The sequence below is a fragment of the Nerophis ophidion genome, linkage group LG16 (genome assembly GCF_033978795.1).
Source record: "Nerophis ophidion isolate RoL-2023_Sa linkage group LG16, RoL_Noph_v1.0, whole genome shotgun sequence".
Taxonomy (NCBI): Eukaryota; Metazoa; Chordata; class Actinopteri; order Syngnathiformes; family Syngnathidae; genus Nerophis; species Nerophis ophidion.
This window is the reverse complement of record NC_084626.1, coordinates 38355867-38383358: the sequence shown is the minus strand read 5'-3', so window position 1 is coordinate 38383358 and position 27492 is coordinate 38355867. Positions and strand designations below refer to the sequence as shown.

At 41.6% G+C, this 27492-nt stretch overlaps 1 protein-coding gene across 6 annotated transcripts in view; it reads left to right on the top strand.

Annotated features, from left to right (window-relative positions):
- The window catches only part of scn8ab (sodium channel, voltage gated, type VIII, alpha subunit b), a 150792-nt gene that overhangs the window by 15397 nt on the left and 107903 nt on the right, over positions 1-27492 (top strand). For all 6 annotated transcript variants that reach the window (XM_061875160.1, XM_061875162.1, XM_061875163.1 and 3 more), the window contains exon 2: positions 12088-12425. In XM_061875160.1, the coding sequence (XP_061731144.1) occupies positions 12144-12425 (282 nt within the window). In that variant the 5' untranslated portion in view covers positions 12088-12143. The remainder of the gene's footprint in view (positions 1-12087; positions 12426-27492) is intronic.

Here is a 27492-nt window from a genome sequence, read left to right as displayed (position 1 = left end):
CAGGCTTGATGCACTTATTGAAAGTAAAGGATCGGCAGCTAAACATTAAGTCTTATTCACTTTAATCCAGGGGTCTCAAACACGCGGTCCACGGGCCAATTGCGGCCCGCGAGATGTTATTTTACGGCTCGCACTTTAATATGAAAAGTTAATGTTGGTGCGGCCCGCCAGGTTTATATGAATGGCGCTTTACAACGTTATATTTCTATACCTTCGATTTTCCCAGGAGACTCCCAATTTTCAGTGCCCCTCCAGGGGTAATCATTCTCCCGAACTTTACCCATACAACATTATTAAGGGGGTACAGCACAGCCTTAGAAGCCCTCTACAACCTGTACAAATTGCGTGCAGATCGCGAGAGTTGGCAAGTATATTGCTAGGGCGGGAAAGCCATTCAAAGAAGGTGAAGTCATTAAAAAGTGTATGTTAGATTTTTTTAAGAAATCTTTTCTTGCGGCCCAGCCTCACCCAGTTTCTGCATCCAGTGACCCCCAGGTAAATTGAGTTTGAGACCCCTGCTTTAATCTATTTTAAATTCATATGTTCCAATAGCATGTGAATGTGAGTGTGAATGTTGTCTGTCTATCTGTGTTGGCCCTGCGATGAGGTGGCGCCTTGTCCAGGGTGTACGCCGCCTTCCGCCCGGATGCAGCTGAGATAGGCTCCAGCACCCCCCGCAATCCCAAAAGGAACAAGTGGTAGAAAATGGATGGATGTTCCAATACTTTTGCTAAACTAAAAATGTTGTGTTCCATTACAAATAATGCTATCTTCTAAGATAGTAAATACCTGGAAATGAAAGCTGAAAAGTTGATCTCTTATCTCATATTTATCTTTTGATGTCAAACCCAAATGTTTTCAGTCTACAACAAACATAAAGGTACTGGCCTCACTGTTCCAATACTTTTGGAGGGCACTGTATACTTGAATTTCAGTGAATTACAGTTTTTACACACACATATATATATATATAAATATATATATATATATATATATATATATATATATATATATATATATCAATTTTCACTGTCAGCAGCCACAAAAATAATTTTACAAGAGAAGTGTAAATACAAAATACAATAATTTATCCATGTTTCTGCTTGTGCTGTCATCACTCATCAGACCAAAGGGTTGGTTTTGCCACAGTTTGATCGCCTCCTTGTCCAATTCCAGGGCAATGGCACCTATCAAATACAGTATTTTTTTTAACTGTTCTGCACTTGCAGCTCACTTAAAAAAAAAAAAAAAAAAAATTAAAAATGTAATCTTAAAATACGGGACGACTCCATATGATAAGGGACAGGTGGCAACCCTATACACTCACCTTTCACTATTTGAGTAGCCTTTGTTCAGCCATTTGCGTACTGGCGAGCGATCTCTGAATGCGGGAATATATCCTTCACGGATTCGTTGAAAACATCCGCAAATGAGAATGGGATCTTGCTTGTAGCTATCAGCATAGCCATCTTTGTCTCGGGACAAATTACACGCTCTGGTCTCCATTTAGCAAGGTGGCCCATAATACTGGGCTGTGATCGGTGCCGCGTTGCCGCAGCCTTGTGCTTCTCTGACAGTTCATGAGTGACTATATATATCCTTTCGGCCACGGTGTTCAATGGAGAAGTCTGATCTACAAAATTTGCTGGCAGCATACCTCTCTCCTTTTCGAGGCTGTCCTGTATGAACTGAAATTATTTTTTCCACTAATTTTGGAACTTGCAAGCATACTTCTTCTTACTCGTCGTCGCCATGTCTATTCTGCTTCGTCTTCTTAATTTTCTGTACTGATTGCTGCGCTTGACTTCGAGGTGTAACCGTTATTATTGCCCGGCCGGAAACAGCACCCAGTGAAGGATGGTGTAGTAATATTGTTGTCCGGGTGGAAATCGGGAGAAATTCGTGAGACTGGTGGCCCCGGGAGATTTTCAGGAGGGGCACTGAAATTCGAGACTCTCCCGGGAAAATCGGGAGGGTTGGCAAGTATGGTTTAGGCAACGCATGGGTCACGAGACTCTGTTAGCGTAATTTCCAGCCTTACCTTTGCACACTCCTCTACTAGGCTGGAAACAGGAAGCTCGAAAACACCACTTACTGAAGCATTTGGAAGGACCCAGCCACTTCCTAGAAAATGAGCTAACCACTTTCTCAAACTTTTTGACCTACTGAGTGACCTATTGGTTAGAGTGTCCGCCCTGAGATCGGTAGGTTGTGAGTCATACCAAAGACTATAAAAATGGGACCCATTACCTCTCTGCTTGGCACTCAGCACCAAGGGTTGGAATTGGGGGTTAAATCACCAAAAATGATTCCTGCTTGCGGTACCACTGCTGCTCACTGCTCCCCTCACCTCCCATGGGGTGAACAAGGGGATGGGTCAAATGCTGAGGACAAATTTCCCCCTAACTCATGTGTTTGTGACAATCATTGGTACTTTAAGTTACTTTAACTTTTCTACCTTTGTGGTTGGTACGTTATAGATGGTGAGAGGCCACATTAGCCTGGGTAGCAACCCAAATTGGAGGCACCACAGCTTCAACCAGCCAGGGAGCATGGTCTTATCAACGTTTTCAAGACCAGTTATACAAACCCCGTTTCCATATGAGTTAGAAAATTGTGTTAGATGTAAATATAAACGGAATAGAATGATTTGCAAATCCTTTTCAACCCTTATTCAATTGAATGCACTACAAAGACAAGATATTTGATGTTCAAACTCATAAACTTTATTTTTTTTATGCAAATAATAATAAACTTAGAATTTCATGGCTGCAACACGTGCCAAAGAAGTTGGGAAAGGGCATGTTCACCATTGTGTTTCATCACATTTTCTTTTAACAACACTCAATCTACGTTTGGGAACTGAGGAAACTAATTGTTGAAGCTTTGAAAGTGGAATCCTTTCCCATTCTTGTTTTATGTAGAGCTTTAGTCGTTAAACAGTCCTGGGTCTCCGCTGTCGTATTTTCTGCTTCATAAAATAATTATTTAATAAAATAATTATTTAATGAAATCAAACAATGGACGTACGCTAACTTTTTGCAACTTAACGCCCAAAAAACGGAAACGCTGATTATCGATCTTGCTAGACACCGACCTCTATTTAATAATACAACTTTAACATTTGACAACCAAACAATTAAACAAGGCGACTTGGTAAAGAATCTGGGTATTATCTTCGACCCAACTCTCTCCTTTGAGCCACACATTAAAAGCGTTACTAAAACGGCCTTCTTTCATCTCCACAATATCGCTAAAATTCGCTCCATTCTGTCCGCTAAAGACGCTGAGATTATTATCCATGCATTTGTTACGTCTCACCTCGATTACTGTAACGTATTATTGTCAGGTCTCCCCATGTCTTGCATTAAAAGATTACAGTTGGTACAAAATGCGGCCGCTAGACTTTTGACAAGAACAAGAAAGTTTGATCACATTACGTCTATACTGGCTCACCTGCACTGGCTTCCTGTGCACTTAAGATGTGACTTTAAGGTTTTACTACTTACGTATAAAATACTACACGGTCTAGTTCCAGCCTATCTTGCCGATTGTATTGTACCATATGTCCCGGCAAGAAATCTGCGTTCAAAAGATTCCGGCTTATTAGTAATTCCCAAATCCCAAAAAAAGTCTGCGGGCTATAGAGCATTTTCATTTTGGGCTCCAGTACTCTGGAATTCCCTCCCGGTAACAGTTCGAGATGCCACCTCAGTAGAAGCATTTAAGTCTCACCTTAAAACTCATTTGTATACTCTAGCCTTTAAATAGACTCCCTTTTTAGACCAGTTGATCTGCAGTTTCTTTTCTTTTTCTCCTATGTCCCACTCTCCCTTATGGAGGGGGTCCGGTCCGATCCGGTGGCCATGGATGACGTACTGGCTGTCCAGAGTCGGGACCCAGGATGGACCGCTTGCCTGTGTATCGGCTTGGGACACCCCTGCGCTGCTGATCTGCCTCCGCTTGGGATGGTTTCCTGCTGGCTCCGCTGTGAACGGGACTCTCGCTGCTGTGTGGGATCCGCTTTGGACTGGACTCTCGCTGCTGTGTGGGATCCGCTTTGGACTGGACTCTCGCGGCTGTGTTGGATCCATTATGGATTGAACTTTCACAGTATCATGTTAGACCCGCTCGACATCCATTGCTTTCGTCCTCTCCAAGGTTCTCATAGTCATCATTGTCATCGACGTCCCACTGGGTGTGAGTTTTCCTTGCCCTTATGTGGGCCTACTGAAGATGTCGTAGTGGTTTGTGTTGTGGTTTGTGCAGCCCTTTGAGACACTTGTGATTTAGGGCTATATAAGTAAACATTAATTGATTGATTGATAATGCGCCACACATTTTTGATGGGAGACATGTCTGGACTGCAGGCGGGCCAGGAAAGTACCCGCACTCTTTTACTACGAAGCCACTCTGTTCTAACGCGTGCCTTGGCATTGTTTTGCTGAAATAAGCAGGGACATGCATGATAATGTTGCTTGGATGACAACATATGTTGCTCTAAAACCTGTGTGTACCTTTCAGCCTTAATGGTGCCTTCACAGATGTGTAAGTTACCCATGCCTTGGGCACTAATGCACCCCCATACCATCACAGATGCTGGCTTTTGAACTTTGCGCCTATAATGATCCGGATGGTTATTTTCCTCTTTGTTCTGGAGGACACCACGTCCACAGTTTCCAAATATAATTTGAAATGTGGACTCCTCAGGCCACAGAACACTTTACCACTTTGCATCAGTCCATCTTAGATGAGCTCGGGCCCAGCAAAGCCGGCAGCGTTCATTGGTGTTGTTGATAAATGAATTTCGCTTTGCATAGTAGAGTTTTAACTTGCACTTACAGAAATGTAGTGACCAACTGTAGTTACTGACAGTGATTTAATTAAGTGTTCCTGAGCCCATGTGGTGATATCCTTTACATACTGATGTCGGTTTTTGATGCAGTACCGCATGAGGGGTCATAGGTCCGTAATATCATTGCTTACGTGCAGTGATTTCTCCAGATTCTCTGAACCTTTTGAAGATTTTATGGACCGTAGATGGTAAAATCCCTAAATTCCTTGCAATAGCTGGTTGAGAAATGTTGTTCTAAAACTGTTTGACAATTTGCTTACAAATTGGTGACCCTCACTCCATCCTTGTTTGTGAACTACTTAGCATTTCAGGAAGCTGCTTTTATACCCAATCATGGCACCCACCTGTTCCCAATTAGCCTGCACACCTGTGGGATGTTCCAAATAAGTGTTTGATGAGCATTCCTCAACTTTATCAGTATTTATTGCCACCTTTCCCAACTTCTTTGTCACGTGTTGCTGGCATCAAATTCTAAAGTTAATGATTATTAGTAAAAAAAAAAATGTTTATCAGTTTTAACTTCAAATATGTTGTTTTTGTAGCATATTCAATTGAATATGGGTTGAAAATTATTTGCAAACCATTGTATTCCATTTATATTTACATCTAACACAATTTCCCAACTCATATGGAAACGGGGTTTGTAGTATCCTGCTTGAGTTGGTCCACTTGTGCTGTGTCTTTGAGGGTGGCATGATACCAACGTCCAAGACTCTGGACAGGCTTTTCAGACACTGTTAGTATAGCCTCCTCACCAACACAGAATCAATGTTCAATCAGCTTCCCCTTCAAGTGATTGTCTTGCTGCTGTCTCCCTCCATTCAACAAGTACAGAAGTAGCGTTATATGCTGATGAGTTTGTTTCTTTAAATCGAGACTAGCAAAAAGAAAAGTATGTTTTGGACAGTCATGTGTCGATCTAACAACAAAAAAAGGGATCCAGTTGTCGTCCTAACGAGCTGTTTTATTCACGACATTACAGCTACTCAAATTGTTAACTGCTAGCCTCAAACACATTCACAGAATGTCGAAACACGAAGATGAGACCATAAAAAGCACAGAACAGCTACATTTAAAAAAGAGAGGTGAAGCAAAAGTAGTGAACAGAAAGGAACAATTATAAAGAAATCGCATGATACGTCGGACAAGCAGAAATCCACAAAGCCATATTTGGTCACAGTGGAAGTCTCATGCTTCTTCAGCACCTGCTGTAAGCGAACTTGTTCAAAAGATGGTGCCCCAGCACAATTAATAACGCACCTTTCCGTTCATGTTAGGTTCTGCGCATGTCAAAGTAAAGTATTTGGATTTGAGGTGTGTTTCATGAAAATACATGGCCTATTCAGATAATTGTTTTCACGGTCAATGAACACAGGAATATTCTAATCCGAATGATGATCAGATTAAATACATGTTGTCCATGTGCACGTGGCTACTGTGTTCTCCACTGCCATAAATGGTAGGCACCGACTGCGCCACTAAAAGAAGCTTTGTGGAGAATATTGACGCAGGTTTGTACTGTAAAGCATGAAATCTTCAAAGTAGTTGGCACACACAAGGTGATACTTCTTCCCAGTTGAAGGCACATTGCTGCAAAACGAAAATTTTAGTCGAGCACCTTTAAGATCTTCAGATGAGACTAGAAGTGTGTAGTGACCCGTGTTGGCCGTGATACTGTTTAACCAATAACAAAGCATTTTCGTTCTTAGTTGTACTTTGGAGCATGTTGTCCGGCGGACTACAAACACTCGTACATAAATTAAAAATGGCGGATTACCGCAAAGATCTTCGGGTGAATTTCTATCATATGTGGACAAAAATCTGATGTCACCGGTGGGAAATGTGACAGGTTGGGCACTTTTCTAAACGGCTTGTTTAGTGGAAGCATGAAGGAATGTTTTATAAATATTGCTGCAATACCTCCACGGTTTGATTTAAAAAGAAATTGGGATTTATGCAGACTTGAAATACACAAAAGCAGGTACCAAAAGGTAAAAATAATTATTTTTTCAATATTGTTCCCCTTTAATAACAAAGTTAAAACAATAACAACAAAATAAACTCTCCTCCCCATTTTCAGCCGCCCTGCCAACGCGCACACACACTGTCACTATTCCTGTGGTAAACTCACAGTTTAAAATCACATAACTACTTAACTTTAACAGCCAGGTGACTACAATGATTAAGAATAAAAAATAAATCCACTTTACCTTTTCGGTTAAACTTGTTGGTGTGCAGCAAAAAGGAGGGTTGAGGAGGAGGCAGTTTTGACAAAGCTATGGATACCTACTGAATGTTTTAAACCACACATTGCTTGTCCATTTGTTTGTTTGGGCTCAAATAGATTTTGCAAAACTGGAAAAATGCCTTAAAAAGGCTAAAAAACACCTAAAAAGGACACAAGGCAGTTAGCACAGGAGCTAAAGACAGCTCGGCTCTGCTGACTGAATGAGCATTGGAGATCGATCAGCCCGCCTACAGTTTTTGCAAAGTTTGTTGCTGTACCGCATTAATAGATTTAAGTCAAAACATAACCATGTTAAATTTGTTCCTACAAATATCGTGCCATTTTGGTATTCTAATATAATATAAACTATCATATTGGGCTGAGTTATATCGATTCCCGTTTTTTTGAGTAGCATTTCAGTTGATATCTTATTGTGCACAGAACTCTTATAACATATCACAAAGCAATTATTCACACAAGAACATATAACAAATACTCAATTCATCACTTTTTTAATAACCATATTACCATTATAGCAGTTATTAGTCTTTATTTGTTTGGACTCCATCCATCCACCCATTTTCTACAGCGTATTCCCTTTTGGGGTTGCGGGGGGCGCTGGTGCCTATGTCAGCTACAATCGGGCGTAAGGCGGGGTACACCCTGGACAAGTCGCCACCTCATCACAGGGCCAACACAGATAGACAGACAACATTCACACTCACTTTCACACACTAGGGCCAATTTAGTGTTGCCAATCAACCTATCCCCAGGTGCATGTCTTTGGAAGTGGGAGAAAGCCGGAGTACCCTGAGGGAACCCACGCATTCACGGGGAGGACCTGCAAACTCCACACAGAAAGATCCCGAGCCTGGGATTGAACCCAGGACTGCAGGACCTTCGTATTGTGAGGCAGACGCACCAACCCCTCTACCACCGTGTTTGGAACCACCCTTTTTAAAGTTAAAGTTAAAGTACCAATGATTGTCACACACACACTAGGTGTGGTGAAATTTGTCCTCTGCATTCGACCCGTCCTTTTGATCACTCCCTGGGAGGTGAGGGGAGCAGTGGGCAGCAGTTTTGCTGCGCCCGGGAATCATTTTTGGTGATTTAACCCCCAATTCTAACCCTTGATTTTGAGTGTCAGGGCAAAGGCCACCCAGATTCTTTTGGTCTTGTCCAAAAAAAGCAAGGAGTCTAGAATTAAACTTTCACAATTCATTTTATTAAGTGGAGTGAGTACAAAACAGTTTCAATACCAGTGCTGGAGACAAGACCATGCTCGCTAAGAAGACTGGGGTTCTCTGAAGATCGTCCCAGTGCTCTCTTAATTTCGTCCATCCTGCTACCCCTCCCAAGCGGAGTTGCTTTGGCTTCAATCCTTCGAAACCAAAAGTTAATCTAAGTGTGTGTGTGAGCAAACACACACACACACACACACACACACACACACACACACACACACACACACACACACACACACACACACACACACACAAATCCGCACTCGCTCCATCTAGTACCTGGCACCTCCTCTCACCATCAAAACTAGAGAGTAGGTTATGTGTGTGAATGAGACCAGGTGTTACCATAGCAATAGGGGGAACTCGTGGTTAGCTCCTCAAGTAAAACAAAGTGCCCAAAGAATGAATCCCTACTCATTCTACTCAACTCGACAAAATATCCCAAATATTTGCATGTTTAACATTTTGACAATATTAATTCTCAAAAGTTGAAATTTGACTTTTGTTCTATGCTGTGAACGTTTATGAGCTTAGCAATAATTAATTGATCAAATTAATTAAATTGTTTGGGTTTTGGCCCTGCGATGAGGTGGCGACTTGTCCATGGTGTGCCCTGCCTTCAGCCGCAGTGCAGCTGGGATAGGTTCCAGCACCCCCTGCGTTCCCGAAAGGGATAAGCGGTAGAAAAATGGATGGATGGATGGAATTTAATTGTTAGGGTTTTGGCTGGGGCTGGGTGATATGGCCTTTTATTAGTATCTCGATATTTTTAAGCCATGTCGCGATACACGATATATATCTCGATATTTTGCCTTAGCCTTGAATGAACACTTGATGCATATAATCACAGCAGTATGATGGTTCAATGTTTCTACATTAAAACATTCTTGTTCATACTGCATTAATAGGTGCTCATTTTAAACTTTCACGCAGAGAGGGAAATCACAACTAAGTAAATTTACCAAAACCATTTATTAAACAGTTATTAAGCAGTGGCAAAAACATTCCTGTAAATTCCAAAACAGAAAGTGCAAGATAGTCAGAGACATTTTAAAACAAGTTATTAGTGCATTTTTGTGCATGATGTCACTAAGATGACATAGCAAAACAACACTAAATCAAAGGGCAGTTTTTGTACAGAAGGCCACTACAATGTTTTAACACAAATAAAGTGCACTTTTGTGTATGATGTCACACAATATATTTCAATAATTGTCAAATAAGAATGAGTTGCATGATAGGAAATCAAATAGTGTACGTTCTTCGCTATGTAGTATGTTACTGCAGACGTTATCTCCTTCTGTTTTAGACTATTTTTTTCATTGATGTGGAAATGGTTGCCTGGGCATTTTGTTGGGCGTGGCACCGGCCGAGATGTTGACATGTGGAGTCTCAAACACTCTTCATTCTCTAGCGGGTGACTTTTCAAATGATGCTACAAATAAGTAGTGGTGCTACTTTTTGTAGGAACACTTTTGCCTCATACTTGTAAAACATGAAGCCAAACCACCACTAGACGATGAGCCCCGTGCTGTTTTTCTTGGGAATTAATTCTTCCTTCATTTGTTACCAGATTCGCACCTTCTTTCTCTCGTATTATCAACACGCACCGTTCCGTTAGCACCTGCCACTGCTAATGTTACCCATATCGCTACCTCTCTCCTCAGCAAGGGCGTGTAACGTATGTAAGAAGGTGCGCTTGTTTTAAGTCTCTGTGAGAAGCAGGGACAAGAAAGAGTGAGAAACGCCTGAAGTGTAATTCCCGCAGCTAAAAGCAAGTGCATGAGGACGTATACTCGAATATCACGATATAGTCGTTTTCTATATCGCACACAGCCAAAACCGCGATACGAGTATATTTGATATATTGCCCAGCCCTAGTTTTGGCCCTGCGATGAGGTGGCGACTTGTCCATGGTATACTCTGCCTTCCGCCGGGTATTCTATACATCGTATACCATTAAACATATGTGCAATAATTTTAGACCCCTTATCTATTAACCTTTTCACATAAATTATTTTGACACAGTAAATATAAGAGCAGACACCATTAGCAAGGATGCACTAAAATAACAAAATTTTTACAGTCTAGCTCACACAAAAACCTTTAAAACTTATCTAATAGTGCCCTTTGCATACAAACTCTGTTTACATATGAGTTGGGAAACTGTGTTAGATGTAAATATAAACGGAATACAACGATTTGCAAATCCCTTTCAACCCATATTCAATTGAATGCACTACAAAGACAAGATATTTGATGATCAAACTCATAAACTTTTTGTTTTTTTTGCAAATAATAATTAACTTACATTTCATGGCTGCAGCACGTGCCAAAGTAGTTGGGAAAGGGCATGTTCACCACTGTGTTACATCACCTTTTTTTTTTAACAACACTCAATAAACGTTTGGGAACTGAGGAAACTAATTGTTGAAGCTTTGAAAGTGGAATTTTTTTCCCATTCTTGTTTTATGTAGAGCTCCAGTCATTCAACAGTCCGGGGTCTCCGCTGTGGTATTTTATACGCTTCATAATGTGCCACATATTTTCGATGGGAGAAAGGTCTAGACTGCAGGCGGGCCAGGAAAGTGCCCGCACTCTTTTTTTACGAAGCCACGCCGTTGTAACACGTGCTGAATGTGGCTTGGCATTGTCTTGCTGTAATAAGCAGGGGCGTCCATGAAAAAGATATCGCTTGGATGGCAGCATATGTTGTTCCAAGACCTGTATGTACCTTTCAGCATTAATGGTGCCTTCACAGATGTGTAAGTTACCCATGTCTTGGGCACTAATGCACCCCCATACCATCACAGATGCTGGCTTTTGAACGTTTCGTCGATAACAGTCTGGATGGTTTCGCTTCCCCTTTGGTCCGGATGACGCAATGTCGAATATTTCCAAAAACAATTTGAAATGTGGACTCGTCAGACCACAGAACACTTTACCACTTTACATCAGTCCATCTTAGATGATCTTGGGCCCAGAGAAGCCAGCGGCGTTTCTGGATGTTGTTAATAAATGGCTTTCGCCTTGCATAGTAGAGCTTTAACAGATGTAGCGACAAACTGTATGTAGTGACTGTAGTTTTTCTGAAGTGTTCCTGAGCCCATGTGGTGATATCCTTTAAAGATTGATGTCGGTTTTTGATACAGTGCCGTCTGAGTGATCCAGGGTCACGGTCATTCAATGTTGGTTTCCGGCCATGCCGCTTACGTGTAGTGATTTCTCCAGATTCTCTGAATCTTTATATGATATTATGGACCGTAGATGTTGAAATCCCTATATTTCTTGCAATTGCACTTTGATAAACATTGTTCTTAAACTGTTTGACTATTTGCTCACGCAGTTGTGGACAAAGGGGTGTACCTCGCCCCATCCTTTCTTGTGAAAGACTGAGCATTTTTTGGGAAGCTGTTTTTATACCTAATCATGGCACCCACCTGTTCCCAATCAGCATGCACACCTGTGGGATGTTCCAAATAAATCTTTGATGAGCATTCCTCAACTTTATCAGTATTTATTGCCACCTTTCCCAACTTCTTTGTCACGTGTTGCTGGCATCAAATTCTAAAGTTAATGGTTATTTACAGAAAAAACATGTTTATCAGTTTGAACAACTAATATGTTGTATTTGTAGCATATTCAACTGAATATGGGTTGAAAATGATTTGCAAATGATTGTTTTCCGTTTATATTTACATGTTTAAAAAAGTCCAAATACTTATAACTTCTTTTTAACAAATGCTTCTCTCTTTTAGACCTGGATGTCTGCTATGGAAAACAAATAAAGAAGATCTAGCTGCAGGATGAAAACATGGCCGCACCCATTATTGCAACCCCAGGACCTCACAGCTTCAAGAAGTTCACCGCGGAGTCGCTCGCTAACATCGAGAAGCGCATCAAAGAAGAGGAGAACAAAAAGCCAGCCAAGCCTCGGTCGGACAGCAGTCACCGCGACACATCTGACGAAAATGAGCCCAAACCCAATAGGGACCTGGAGGCCGGGAAGAGCCTGCCCCTCATCTATGGGGATGTCCCTAAAGGCATGATGGCGACACCGCTAGAGGACCTGGACCCGTACTATGTCAACAAGAAGGTGAGTTGGCACACACTCACTCATACATTTAACAGTGTTTCTTGCACACACTCACTTGTACATTTAACAGTGTTTCTTGCTATGGGGTTTTAAATAACTGCTTATTTACATTAACTCTGAAAAGCATAATAGCTACTTTTTAAAAAAAAAACATTGAAAAAATAACATGTCCTATACCAAAAAAATGTTTACATCCACCGTGGGAAAAAGGAATATAACAACATCCAGAAAGAAAAGTCAGCCCTATGTTTGTTTTTAAAAGCCATAATGTGCATCTTTGCGTTAGTGTGGCCTCTTTATGACACTGTTGGCGCACCTTGACAACTCTCCCTGTGCAACCAAAGAGCTGTTCATGTTCACGTTTTTCTTCTTGGCGTCTTAATTCACATGATGTCAACCAGCTTAAGCATAGCATTTATCAAGTGAGTGTAGAGTATGAGCAGAAAATGCCGTATCGCTGTTCTGTTCATGGGTGTTCCAGTTGTTTAAACAGAGAGCTAGGAAAGAGCTGTCATATAGTCCCCAAAAAGTTGTTCATTCAGGGAATAAAGTTAGGGGGGGAAAAATGTGCGTCGAAGAAAATTACTCTCAAAAATATCGCTTTCCACATTTTGTGAAATACAATCGGACCATGCTTGTGTCTTCAGTGATAACTTTGGAAAATGTTTGGTTTTGGCAGCGTAATCAAAGTCTCTTTTCTGTGGTCGATTTTTCGGTACATGAAATGTCAATAGTGCGCAAATAAAAGGCTATCTATGTAAATTCATACTGTAACAGCTGGTGTTAATGTTTTATGTTCACGTGGTTTGGATTTTAAGTCAGTTTTTCCCTTTTTTGAAAGTTCTGAAAGGTGATTGGCGTAAAATAGGGAACTGTTTTCATGGGAGTTAAAACCTGTTGGAATTGTGCCGTTTGTTATCATCAGATCGGTAATAACATTTTAAAATAGCGTCAGAAGTGTGATTTCTTCTGAGCAAAAATATGTTATTTTATTTGTTTTCAAGTGGAAAAAAACACCGTATTTTTACGGTGTGGCGTTAAGGAAAATGCTATGGCTGGGCGCCACATTTAATTACCGTATTTCCTTGAATTGCCACAGGGCATATAGTATGCTCCTGCCGGGTCAAACTCGCTTCCCAATATAATCAGCGCATGCTTAGTATTACCGCCTGGTCAAACTCGTGACACTTCCCCTGTCATCATTTTCAAAATGGAGGGGGCTGATTTCAATACTGGTAATTTGAAATCGCATAAAGGGAAGAAGATTAAGAGCTATTCAGTAGGATTTAAGGTCCAACCTTACATCACACTAAAATTTTTACTGCATACCTTTGGTAAGTGCCGGAGTGAAAAGAGGTTTTAAAATAATTAGCACATGCTTACTTTTACCGCATGCCTCTGGTAAGCGCAGGAGTGAGAAGAGGTTTTAAATCATTTAGCGGCCCGGCGGCAATTCAAGGAAATACGTACATTAAAGGGGAACTGCACTTTTTTTAATTTTAAATTTTGCCTATCGTTCACAATCATTATGAAAGACACGACGCCTAATTAATTTTTGTATGCATTCTAAATAATAAATAATTCGATCAAAAGTCTGCTTACAATGGAGCCAATGCGAGCTGTTCAATTCTGCCTGTAGAGCCCCTAAAAACATCCAAATACCTCCATGAGGGGTTTATATACATGATATAAGTAGATGTGTAGTGTAGTAACGAGCACATTTATAATTACTTTTAATATTGACATATTTTGATAATTTTAAGCATACTTTCCATTAATATCAAAAATGCATCAGGTTGTGTTTTTTTTTTGATCACTGATTTCTGCTCACTGCAGACTTTATGAAAGTCATAATAAAACATCACTTACTGTACAAAGTCGGCTGTCATTAGAATGCCGACTGCTGGAATGTTCATATATTCCCATTTAGATGAAAAATGGCTCATAATCCTCACAAAGAAACAAGTGTTTTCACGTGTCCTCGCCAGTTCCAGATCCTAAGTGGCTATCAAAGCGTCGCACCTTGTCAGATTATATCTTCAGCTATCTACTTTTCAGGTGATGTGCATGATTTATGATCGACAATAAACTTACAGGGAGAATGTAAACGAGGAAGCAGCTGATCAGTCGATGATCTACACATCGGTACACAGGAAGTTTATTTATAGCGGCACAACTATAAATCGTTGGTCTGCGTTAGCGCTTATAATATTAATATCACTAGTACTTGGTTAAAATTCAAGTCACAAAATTTAAATGGAGTATTGTCGGTGCTTTTTGAAATATTTTTTTATCTGATTTTATGGGCGGAATAGTGGAGCTCCCATTGGGTCCGCTGTAAAAAAATGTATGGAAAAAAATCCTTCCGTTGTCATGTCTTTCATAATGATTGTGAACGATAGGCAAAATTCCCAAAAAAGTGCAGTTCCCCTTTGAGGTGAAACCCTGTAGTTTTAGTTTTTTCTTGTGTGTGATACCTCACATTTTTACAGTTAGACACTTCAATGTGTCCAAAAAGGAGACAGAAGAAGCAGGTTTATTGATGAGAAATGAGAAAAAAAGTGACGCCAAAATGACAAAATAATGGTGAACATAAACGATCATAAATCGGTTTTTGCTTGAACATTTTTCACCATTTATTAACCTTTAAAGTTTGAAATCTGCACTTTTTGCATGTGATTTGCAAGGATGAGGAGCTAAAAGTGGGGCGTTTGAAAACCAAGGTACCTCTGTGTCTATTTTTGCTTAGCCTTCATGTGCCTATCATGCCAGGATGTGTGTGTCAGATGGGTGCCCTCGACAAGCAAAAAAAGGGGACTTGCACAGAGCTCAGGACTGCTGTGTGGCTGCGTCGTCATGCAGCGATGGAATTTTCCATGTCTGTGAGGTCAAAGGCTCCTATAATAAAATTTGAAGGTTGAATGCTTCGTAATTTTTTAACATTCTTAGCATAAAAACAACGAAACAGTCCTGGCTAACTTTGATAACACCCATTACATATTTTTTTCACACTTTATTCATGTGAAACGATTTTTATACTACTGGACTAGAACTTAAATTTGATTACATGCATCTTTTGGAACTTATTAACTGTTATTTTGTAACAAAACATTCAGATTCACAAAATTTAAATTACTTTTTGCTTTTATATTCTTAACAGTGACATAGCAAGGGCTAGGATGGGAATATGTTAAAATTTCATATGAAGCGCTCTGTCATTCATTAATTACCATTTTAAATGCGCCATTTCATGCGAACAAATGACAACAGATCTCATGTAAGTCATCAACTCATTGTAATAAATTGTACTTTTCATCACTTTAAAGGGGAACTACACTTTTTTGGGAATTTTGCCTATCCTTCACAATCATTATGAAAGACATGACGACGGATGTATTTTTTAAAATGCATTCTCACTCATAAATAAACGTAAATAAATGCCTGCTTACAGCGTAGCAAATGGTAGGTCCTCTATTCCGCCCATAAAACTCAATAAAAAAACATTCAAAAAGTGCCGACAATACTTTATATGCATTTTGTGACTTGAGTATTAACCAAGTATTAGTGATATTGGGGGAATAGTGGGGACAGCGTGGCGAAGTTGGGAGAGTGGCTTTGCCAGCAACCTGAGGGTTCCTGGTTCAATCCCCACTTTCTACCATCCTAGTCACGGCTGTTGTGTCCTTGAGCAAGACACTTCACCCTTGCTCCTGATGGGTCCTGGTTAGCACCTTGAATGGCAGCTCCCGCCATCAGTGTGTGTGAATGGGAGAATGTGGAAATAGTGTCAAAGCGCGTTTGATTTCCCTAAAAAGGTAGAAAAGCACTATACAAGTACAACCCATTTACCATTTACTATATTGTTATTATAAGCTCTAACACAGACAAACTATTTATAGCGGCACCATGATTATGAGCTTTTGTGCCAAATTTTGACATGGTCGACTGATCAGCTGCTTCTTCCATTCTTTGCACGTCAAAGTTAATTGTGGATCATAAATCATGTTTTATCACATAGATAGTAGAAGGATGAGGACGTACTTCCACAAGTTGGTACACTTTGACGGCCAATTAAGACGTGGAAATAGCGAGGACGACACAAAAAGATTCATGATTCCACCCCACCTTTTTTCTTTGCGAGGATTAAGAGTAATTTTTTATCTAAATGGGAATATACGAACAACCTAGCAGTCGGCATCCTAATGACAGCAGATATTGTACAGTAAGTGATGTTTTATTATGTTTGTTGGGTCTCATGAAGTCTGCAGTGAGCAGTAATCAGTAATGTAGTTCATAAAAAAGCGAACATACTGATGCGTTTCTGAAAATGGGCAAAATACTTGTTAAATGTTATTGTAAATGTGCCTGTTTCTACATTACTCACATCTTTCAGGCACTGTTGTTGGTCTCGAACCCAAGTAGAGCTAGGCGACAATGGGCTTTTATTAATATCTCAATATTTTAAGGCCATGTCACGATACACAATTTTTATCTCGATATTTTGCCTAACCCTACAATTAACACTTGATGCGTATAATCACACCAGTATGATGATTCTATGTGTCTACATTAAAACATTCTTGTTCATACCGCATTAATATATGCTCATTTTAAACTTCCATGCTGAGAGGGAAATCACAACTAAGTCAATTTACCAAAACTGTATTTATTAAACAGTTAGTAAGCAGTGACACAAACATTCATGTAGTTTCCAAAACAGAATGTGCAAGATTGTTAAAGACATTTTAAAACAACCTATTAGTGCACTTTTGTGCATGATGTCACTAAGATGACATGTCAAAACAGCACTAAATTAAAGTGCACTTTTTGTACAAAAAGGCCACTACAATAGCTTAAAACAAATAAAGTGCACTTTTGTGCATGATGTCACACAAGATATTTCAGTAACTGTCAAATAAAAATTGCTGCATCATAGGAAATCAAATAGTGTATGTCCTTCGCTATGTGGTAGTTTACTGCGGACGTTAGCTTTTTTTTTTCATACGGTGTTGATATGGAAATGATTGCTTCGGCGTTTTGTTGGTGTGGCACCAGCCGAGATGTTGACATGCAGTTTCAAGCACTCCTCATTCTCTAGCAGGCTACTTTTCAAATGGTGTTATACATTAGCAGTAATGCTACTTTTTGTAGCAACACTTTTGCTGCATACTTGACATATTACGGTTGTCTGTTCAACATCTTCCTGCTTGAAGCCAAACCACCGCCAGACGATGGACCCCGTGCTGTTTTTCTTGGGAATTAATTATTCTTCCTTCATTTGTTACCAGATTCGCACCTTATTTCTCTTGTATTACCACTCGCACCGCTCCGCTAGCATCACAGATAACTTTAGCCATTCCGCTACCTCTCGGCCTCGCAAGAGCGTATGACGTTGCACCCACGACATTATGTGACTGTGGAGGGGGGCGTGGGATGCGGGCCTGCCGCAGAGCTGGGTGTGCAAGGACCGGCCTCGAAGACAGCGGCAGGTGAGTAGATTGCCCAGCTGGGCCTTGTTATCTAATCACCTGTCGCCTTTATTAGCAGCAGCCGGAGAGAGACACGAGGGTGGGATTTGGAGTTGGAATTTTGCTGGAAAACATACGATACTGGCGTGCCAGACAAATAAAACATCTCATTCAAACTGTCTACCGGGTTCCCGAAGATCTGTCGGCCACAAGAGAACCCACCGCAAGAGGGAAACCTCACATAATGGCTCCCAAACATACCTGACAGAAGATGACGGAATCCAACCCTCTGGCAGCATTAGCGCGGGTTCTCGCAAAGTCATCGACAGCTGGAAGCGGTCCAACGGCAGGTGGCCCAGCAAAGCCTAATTCTGCAGGCAATGGTGGACCAGGACGGAGCGGCATCGCCAACATCAGCGGCCGTCTCCATGCAGCGCATGGGGGAAAAAAGGGGACCCCCAGGCCTTCATTGACATTTTTGTGGCCATGGCGGAGGCATGCGCGTGGCTGGAGGAGGAGTGGAGAGTACGCCTGCTGCCACTGCTCGTGGGAGAAGTGCAGTGGGCGGCGTTCAGCCTACTGGCAGAATCCCACATGCGCTTCCCGGACTTGAGACGGGCGATGCTCAACCGAACCGGCAGCAACAGAGAGGACCACCAACGGCGGTTCCGAGCGCTGCGCATGGGGGTGGACGATTGTCCGTTTGTGTTAGGGCAGCAGCTCTGGGATGTGGCAACGCGCTGGCTGCAGCTGGGCTAAGGCGACGTCCAGGTGGTGGAGCGACTTGTCCAGGAGCAGTTCCTGGAGACGATCCCAACGCGTACAGCGGCCTGGGTCCGCTACCACCAGCCCAAGACCTGGCAGCACCAGTGACGCTGGAACGAAGGGAGGAGAGGACCATGGAGGCAGCCGATCCCCCGTCACTGGCGCTGCCGAATAAAAAGAGTCAGTTGAGCTAAACGAGCACTCGGGAGACATGCAGGAAATGGCATTACAATAAGAGAGCTGACATGAAATAAACACTAACAAAGGCAGCACAACCAAACGTGAATGTGACAGATCGTCACAGTAACCCCCAAAAAACAAGGTTCAAAAGTCACGGAAGGCTGGAGGTAGGAATGGCGGATGGTCACCAAACTGCGCCCCTGCCTCAAAAGGCCGACCAACAGTCTAGGCCATGTGCCCCCGCAGCCAGCGGGGAAGACCCTGGTGGCGGCGACACGTTGAATGCTGCTGCATCTGGTGATGCGGGCGACCACGAAATGTCCACTCTCTTGGCCGATGAGGAGGAGGCGTCTGGGCGTCTGATGGCCACTTGAGCGGCAGGAAAGCAGGAGGTCGCAAAGGGGATGAGGACGGCGGAAGTGACGTAGAACGGCCCGCTGGAGACAAAGATGACGGCGCCGTGGGACGGCCCGCGGGAGATGAGGATGACGGTGTCATGTAACGGCCCGCCGGAGACAAGGATGATGGCGCTGTCGGATGGCCTGCCAAAGACGATGATTGAGACCACGATGGTATTTTTAGAGCTGGAGCAGCAAGCGCCTGGGCTGTCGGCTTGTCCAGAGCGGAAGCAGGAGGCGGCTGGGCTCTCGGCGTCTGAGGTGGCCTCACTGAGAGCTGTGCTTCCCCTGTGGCGCAGCTGACCTTAGCCCCCCCCTCAAGGGACGGATCCCAGACGTCCCCGAAGAGGGAAAAACATTTATGTGATTTGGCCATTAGTGCCATTGAAATCCCCGCGGGGTTCGTATTTGGCTCGATGATTCTGTCAGGAATTGCTGTTGGTCTAGAACCTAAGATGCAGAGATGGCAGGCGTAGCCAAGGGACATGTAAGTGTTTATTTCATGACAGGAAATAAACACAAACTAAGAAAACACAACCAAACGTGAAACTGACAGATCGTCACAACATCATGTATATAAAACTTTAATGGAGGTGTTTGGATGTTTTTTAAGGGCTTTATAGGCAGAATCAAGCGGCTCCCATAGACTCCATTGGGAGTGAACTTTTTATCGCATTTATTTACTATTTGAACTGCATTACAAAAAAAAACATCCGCCATCATGTCTTTAATAATGATTGTGAATGGCAAAATTCCCAAAAAAGTGCAGCTCCCCTTTAACAAACTCTATTATTATCATTTCATTGGTAAACTTAATTAGCATAGTACATGCATTACTCTCTCACACTCTCTTTTTACCTCGACTATTGCTAATGCTACAAACACAACATAAACACTTAGCTAAAGCATTATGTTTTTTACGACCTAAATATAGATAAGAATGTGGGGTAATATATTTGAGTTTCTTAGTTTTAAGGCCAAGGTTTAGTTATTTTGGTAACCGTAACGTAAAAAGGCAAAGGGGCTGTTTACATCATTAAGCGGTTGCCCAGAGGGCGCTAACTTTCCAAAGGGTTGTAAGCTGGAATAAGACGACTTGGCCAAGTTTACTTACGAAAGTTAAATATCACTGAATGTATCTGTCATTGAAACAACAACTTGACTGCAAATTAGTAGTTGCTTCTCTGGGACTGCTTTTGACATGTGTATGAGACAATGTGAGTGACAACCTGACATGAGACACTGGCCAACAAGCAATTAATATTTAGTATTGTAATTATTAATTGTGAAACATTTTGATACTATTAAAAAAAGTTATTTCACAACCCCTTTTGGTAACATAAGCTAGCCGGTGGTGTTTTAGTCATATATATTTCTGGCTTAGAAAATTTAAGTTTGAGCAATTTGCAGTCACTTCAAGGGAAAACTGGCAGGTGATATTTTATCATCCAATTTTAATTATTTACAAATCCAAATGGACATGAAAGTCATTACATTTTTGAAGGGCGTAACAACATTTTAGATTCATACTTTTTTCCCCCTTTCCTACTCAAATTTCTCCCCCAAATTCCGTTCAAAACAAAAAAAAATAATTTTTTAAACGTTGACACTTTGGAAGGCCTTTTGATCAGGTAATGTCAAATGTTTAAATTAGTAAAATAAATAATGCTATCATGCACATTCATACACTTTGACAACTGTGAAATAATTGATCAAAAGGCCTTTAAAGGGTTAAAATAATTAAAAAAAATGTTTTATGGATGAAAGTGATTCAGAGAAGGACTTTTATGTCCTGTTTGGCTTTGGAGTGTTGTCAAATAAAACCTGTCAAAGTATTGCACAATGAAATTAAAATTTCAACATGAAACAATCATGGATAATTGAGTAATGCAGCAAATATATAGCTAAAAATATAGCAAAAACTTACTGAAAGGACTAAAAAAGTCTGCCTTCATTCCATGAGGTTTAATAAATACAATTGTTGAATAAAAAAAAAGGGTGGAAGGATGGGACGGTAGAGGCACAGGGACAACCTCTTTGCTGTGAGTTCTTTAGTACTTATCACTTTTTTTTTTAATCAAGTGCTGGAACTTGCAACATTCTTTGACCCAGTGGTGGCTTTGCAGTCATACCCAATAAAAATTGACAATTTTTGGTTGACAATAAAAACTACTATACATTAAAAACGAGGGAACATTTTTGTACCTATAGGTTGTTTTCTTTTTTCTATTTGTCGGACTTTTTATTACTATGATTTTTATTTCGCAAATGTTTAACTTTTTATGCGACTCCTTTTACCGTATTGCTTTTTGCACTATTTTGTTCAGCTCATTCTTTGTTTATGTACTTTGTTTGTTTTCTGTTTCTGTTGCTCTATGCTTTTTTTTTTTTTACCTGTAAAGCACTTTGGTTCAATTTAAAAGTTGTTGTAAACGTTCTATATACTATTCACATGAATGGGTTGTATTCACCTAACGTCACTTATTAACTATGCGCGGCTTAAAGTGGTGGTCAAGCAAGTGTTCTGGACACAATTTTGCTTTTATTACTAAAGAAAAATCCCCTATTCCTGCATTGTTTTAGACTTTTAGGCTTTAGGGAACAAAGTCGAAGAACCCATAAGTTTGCAGTGATAACTCTGTTAAATAAATGAATGAATGAACATGTAAAGCTGGCGCCAGCCGACTGCTCATATTACACAGATTACTCAAAATTCCTAATAAAGCACTACCCAGTTCCTTTGTTCCATAAATCCCACGTGTGCGCACCTCTTGTTCACAAAGGTGCAGTATTTGCTTTATTTGACGGGCATAAAAGCTGGCGATGTGCAACACAATCCCGGAAGTAATGGTCGAGATGCCATCTTGAAGTCTTGCAACAGCTTGCTATCCAATATAGACCAGGATGAAGTCTCACGATAGTTTGGAATTAAGTTAAATCTTGAAATACAACCTCACTCGGGAGAGTCTTGATAACAAAGTCCTTAACCCTGCCTCAGACAAAGAATGTGTTGACCTTCGTGGTTTTCTGAGGTTTCATTGGTTTTGTTGCTAGAATGGCGCCTGAAGCACCAGCAACATGTCTGGGAACTCCACCGACTGAGAATCCTTGATATCACTCAACAGGTCTTTTTTTGATGAAGTATAAATATTGATTTTATATTGAAAGTCAAACACATTTCCAGTGAGGGTTGGACTTCGCCAAGGCTGTCCTTTGTCACCGATTCTGTTCATAACTTTTATGGACAGAATTTCTAGGCGCAGTGGAAGAAGATGGATGGATGGATGGATAAATATTGATTTTATTTTATAGTTAGTTTTTTTGCTCATATCTGCTTTTAGTGGTAAGATCTCGGCCCCTTATGTACTCAGGTATTTTGCTGCAGAGTAGCCATCTTGGTTTGGTTGACCACCACTTAATTTACTTCGGTTCAAAATTCACATGACTGAATACAACCTACTTATATTATTATGGTGCAGCACGGTGAAACAGGGGTTAGTGCATGTGCCTCATAATACGAAAGAGCTGGGTTCGATCCCTGGGCTCGGAGTCTTTCTGTGTGGAGTTTGCATGTTCGCCCCGTGACTGTGTGGGTTCCCTCCGGGTACTCCGGCTTCCTCCCACTTCCAAAGACATGCACCTGGGGATAGGTTGATTGGCAACACTAAATTGGCCCTAATGTGTGAATGTGAGTGTGAATGTTGTCTGTCTATCTGTGTTGGCGCTGCACTGAGGTGGCGAATGCAGCTGGGACAGGCTCCTGCGACCCCAAAAAAGGACAAACGGCATAAAATGGATGGATGGATAATATTATTATGATCTTGTAATGTTCATCTTTTCCTTACAATCTTTGTTTAGGGATGTCCGATAATATCGGCCGATAAATGCTTTAAAATCATAATTATCGGTATCTTTTTCAAAAAGTACAATTTATGACTTTTTTTAAACACCGCTGTGTACACGGACATGGGGAGAGGTACAGAGCGCCAAGAAACCTTAAAGGCACTTCCTTTGTGTGCCGGCCCAACCACATAATATTTATGGCTTTTCAATCAATCAATCAATCAATGTTTACTTATATAGCCCTAAATCACTAGTGTCTCAAAGAGCTGCACAAACCACCACGACATCCTCGGTAGGCCCACATAAGGGCAAGGAAAACTCACACCCAGTGGGACATTGGTGACAATAATGACCCAGTGGGACGTCGGTGACAATGATGACTATGAGAACCTTAGAGAGGAGGAAAGCAATGGATGTCGAGCGGATCTAACAGGATACTGTGAAAGTTCAATCCACAATGGATACAACACAGTCGTGAGAGTCCAGTCCAAAGAGGATCCAAGACACAGCAGCGAGAGTCCCGTTCACAGCGGAGCCAGCAGGAAACCATCCCAAGCGTAGGCGGACCAGCAGCGCAGAGATGTCCCCAGCCGATACACAGGCGAGCAGTACATGGCCACCGGATCGGACCGGACCCCCTCCACACGGGAGAGTGGGACATAGAAGAAAAAGAAAAGAAACGGCAGATCAACTGGTCTAAAAAGGGAGTCTATTTAAAGGCTAGAGTATACAAATGAGTTTTAAGGTGAGACTTAAATGCTTCTACTGAGGTGGCATCGCAAACTGTTACCGGGAGGGTATTCCAGAGTACTGGAGCCCGAACGGAAAATGCTCTATAGCCCGCAGACTTTTTTTGGGCTTTGGGAATCACTAATAAGCCGGAGTCCTTTGAACGCAGATTTCTTGCCGGGACATATGGTACAATACAATCGGCAAGATAAGATGGAGCTAGACCGTGTAGTATTTTATACGTAAGTAGTAAAACCTTAAAGTCACATCTTAAGTGCACAGGAAGCCAGTGCAGGTGAGCCAGTACAGGCGTAATGTGATCAAACTTTCTTGTTCTTGTCAAAAGTCTAGCAGCCGCATTTTGTACCAACTGTAATCTTTTAATGCTAGACATGGGGAGACCCGAAAATAATACGTTACAGTAGTCGAGGCGAGACGTAACAAACGCATGGATAATGATCTCAGCGTCTTTAGTGGACAGAATGGAGCGAATTTTAGCGATGTTACGGAGATGAAAGAAGGCCGTTTTAGTAACGCTTTTAATGTGTGCCTCAAAGGAGAGAGTTGGGTCGAAGATAATACCCAGATTCTTTACCATGTCGCCTTGTTTAATTGTTTGGTTGTCAAATGTTAGAGTTGTATTATTAAATAGAGTTCGGTGTCTAGCAGGACCGATAATCAGCATTTCCGTTTTTTTGGCGTTGAGTTGCAAAAAGTTAGCGGACATCCATTGTTTAATTTCATTAAGACACGCCTCCAGCTGACTACAATCCGGCGTGTTGGTCAGCTTTAGGGGCATGTAGAGTTGGGTGTCATCAGCATAACAGTGAAAGCTAATACCGTATTTGCGTATGATGTCACCTAGCGGCAGCATGTAGATGCTGAAGAGTGCAGGGCCAAGGACCGAACCCTGGGGAACTCCACACGTTACCTTAACGTAGTCCGAGGTCACATTGTTATGGGAGACACACTGCATCCTATCAGTAAGATAAGAGTTAAACCAAGACAGGGCTAAGTCTGACATACCAATTCGTGTTTTGATACGTTCTAATAAAATATTATGATCGACGGTATCGAAAGCAGCGCTAAGATCGAGGAGCAGCAACATAGATGACGCATCAGAATCCATCGTTAGCAATAGATCATTAGTAATTTTTGCGAGGGCTGTCTCCGTGGAGTGATTTGCCCTGAAACCGGATTGAAAGGTTTCACATAGATTGTTAGATGCTAAGTGTTCATTTAACTGCTCCGCAACAATTTTTTCAAGGATTTTTGAAATAAAGGGAAGGTGAGACACCGGTCGGTAATTTACCATGAGGTCAGGATCGAGGTTAGGTCTTTTAAGAAGAGGATGAATAACCGCTTTTTTGAATGCTAGGGGAACAGTGCCTGAGGAGAGTGATAAGTTTATAATATTTAGCACTGATGGACCTAATAATACAAAGAACTCCTTGATCAGTTTCCCAGGAAGAGGGTCAAGTAAACATGTTGTCTGTTTTATTCCATTTACACGTTGTAACAATTCCTCTAATGTTATTTCCTCAAAACGAGAGAAACTATTTTGGAGGGCAGTATCCGCCGTATATACAATCGTGTCAGTGTTAATAGAACCCCGTTGTAGTTGGGACGCATTGTCTTTAATCTCCTTTCTAATGACTTCAATTTTCTTACTAAAGAATTGCATAAAGTCATCAGCTGAGTGGGTTGAGCTACTGGAAGGAGTCCCTTGTTGGGTTAGCGATGCTACCGTACTAAACAAAAATTTAGGATCGTTTTTATTACGGTGGATGAGATTTGAGTAATATTTAGCTTTAGCTAAGGTAAGCATGCGTTTATAAGTTATTAAACCATCACTCCATGCTTGATGGTGCACCTCAAGTTTAGTCGTGCGCCATTTGCGTTCCAGCTTTCTACATAATAATTTCTGAGCTCTAGTTTCTTCTGTAAACCACGGGGTGCGCTTTTTTGGAGCCTTTTTTAACTTTAGCGGTGCTATGTTATCAATGGTTTCGCGCAGGGCGTCGTTAAAGTTGTTAGTGAGGTTATCAATAGAGCCCACATACTTTGGGAATGGTGCCATTACCGAGGGCAGTAGGTCAGCAAGAGTTGTCGTTGTGGCTGTATTAATGTTGCGGCTGCTATAGCAGTTATTATTATTATTAGTTTGACGAACATGCGTCTGAACCTCGAATTTTATAAGGTAATGATCGGACAATACTTTAGTATACGGGAGTATCGTAACTTTGGAAACGGTGATGCCCCTGACAAGCACTAGGTCTATCGTATTACCGTTGCGATGCGTGGGTTCATTTATTATTTGTGTGAGACCACAGCTATCAATTACAGTCTGGAGCGCTACGCACGGTGGGTCCGATGGGGTATTCATATGGATTTTAAAGTCCCCCATTATGATTATATTATCGGCGTGTGTCACTAGATCAGCAACGAACTCTGAGAATTCATTAACAAAGTCCGAATAGGGCCCTGGGGGGCGGTAGATAACAGCCAGGTGTAGAGGCAGCGGTGTGACAGACCTCATAGTAAGCACCTCAAACGATTTATATTTATTATTTATGTTAGGACTAAGGTTAAAGTTTTCGTTGTATATTAGTGCGACCCCCCACCCCTTTTGAGCGGACGGGCAATATGCGCATGTGTAAAGTTAGGAGGACATGCCTCATTTAGCGCAAAAAAGTCGTTTGGTTTAAGCCAGGTTTCGCTGAGACCGATGACGTTAAGATTGTTGTCTCTGATAATATCATTAACTAACAACGTTTTAGGAGACAATGATCTTATGTTTAAAAAACCTATATTATAGGTAGTGGGCTGTTTTAGGGAGTTTTTGATCAAATTATCCGTAGTAGCAATATTAATAATGTTGTGTTTATTATGCCCAGTGCATTTAGTATAGTTACGACGATATCTAGGAATTGATACGACAGGAATTTTCCGATTGTTTGATTGTTGCTTTGATAAACTGCACGCATCATGGTTAGCCACCTCAGTAAGGGGGATTTTCCGATTGTTTGTTTGTTGCTTTGATAAACTGCACACATCATGGTTAGCCACCTCAGTAACGGGGATTTTCCGATTGTTTGTTTGTTGCTTTGATAAACTGCACGCATCATAGTTAGCCACCTCAGTAACACACATGTCCAACTCTGAAACACTCAAAGCAGAAAAAACTTGTTCTAATTTAACTGACTCCTTACCCAGACCAGTAGTCTCGCATTTTCCATCTAAATCCGTCTTCGGGATGGAGGAAAGTGGTGTTCTGTGAGGATTAGCCTTCTGCTTTGTTTTTAGCCCCGCTCGGCATCCGCGTTTCCGATCACACCGCTGGCGTCTGCTCCGTAGACGGCCCCCGCTGCTACTAGACTCCCCTGCTTCACAGGCCGCTGGATGTAGCCGCCGATGTATTCCCATGCTAGTTAGCAAGTCTAGCACGCAAGTGTCTATCAGTCCAAAACGGCCCGATATGTCCACATCCAGAAGTGTCTGGCGGTCGTACGTGATCACGGAGTGACCACGATGTGAGCCAGCCATAAAGTTTGTGGAATTGTCCGGTATTTCTGCCAAATGTTCCATCTTTAGCAGGAGCTCCTCGAGAGCGCAGCCCGTCCGGGCGCCGCCATCTTCACACACACACAAGATAATGCAAAGCATATTTGGTCAACAGCCATA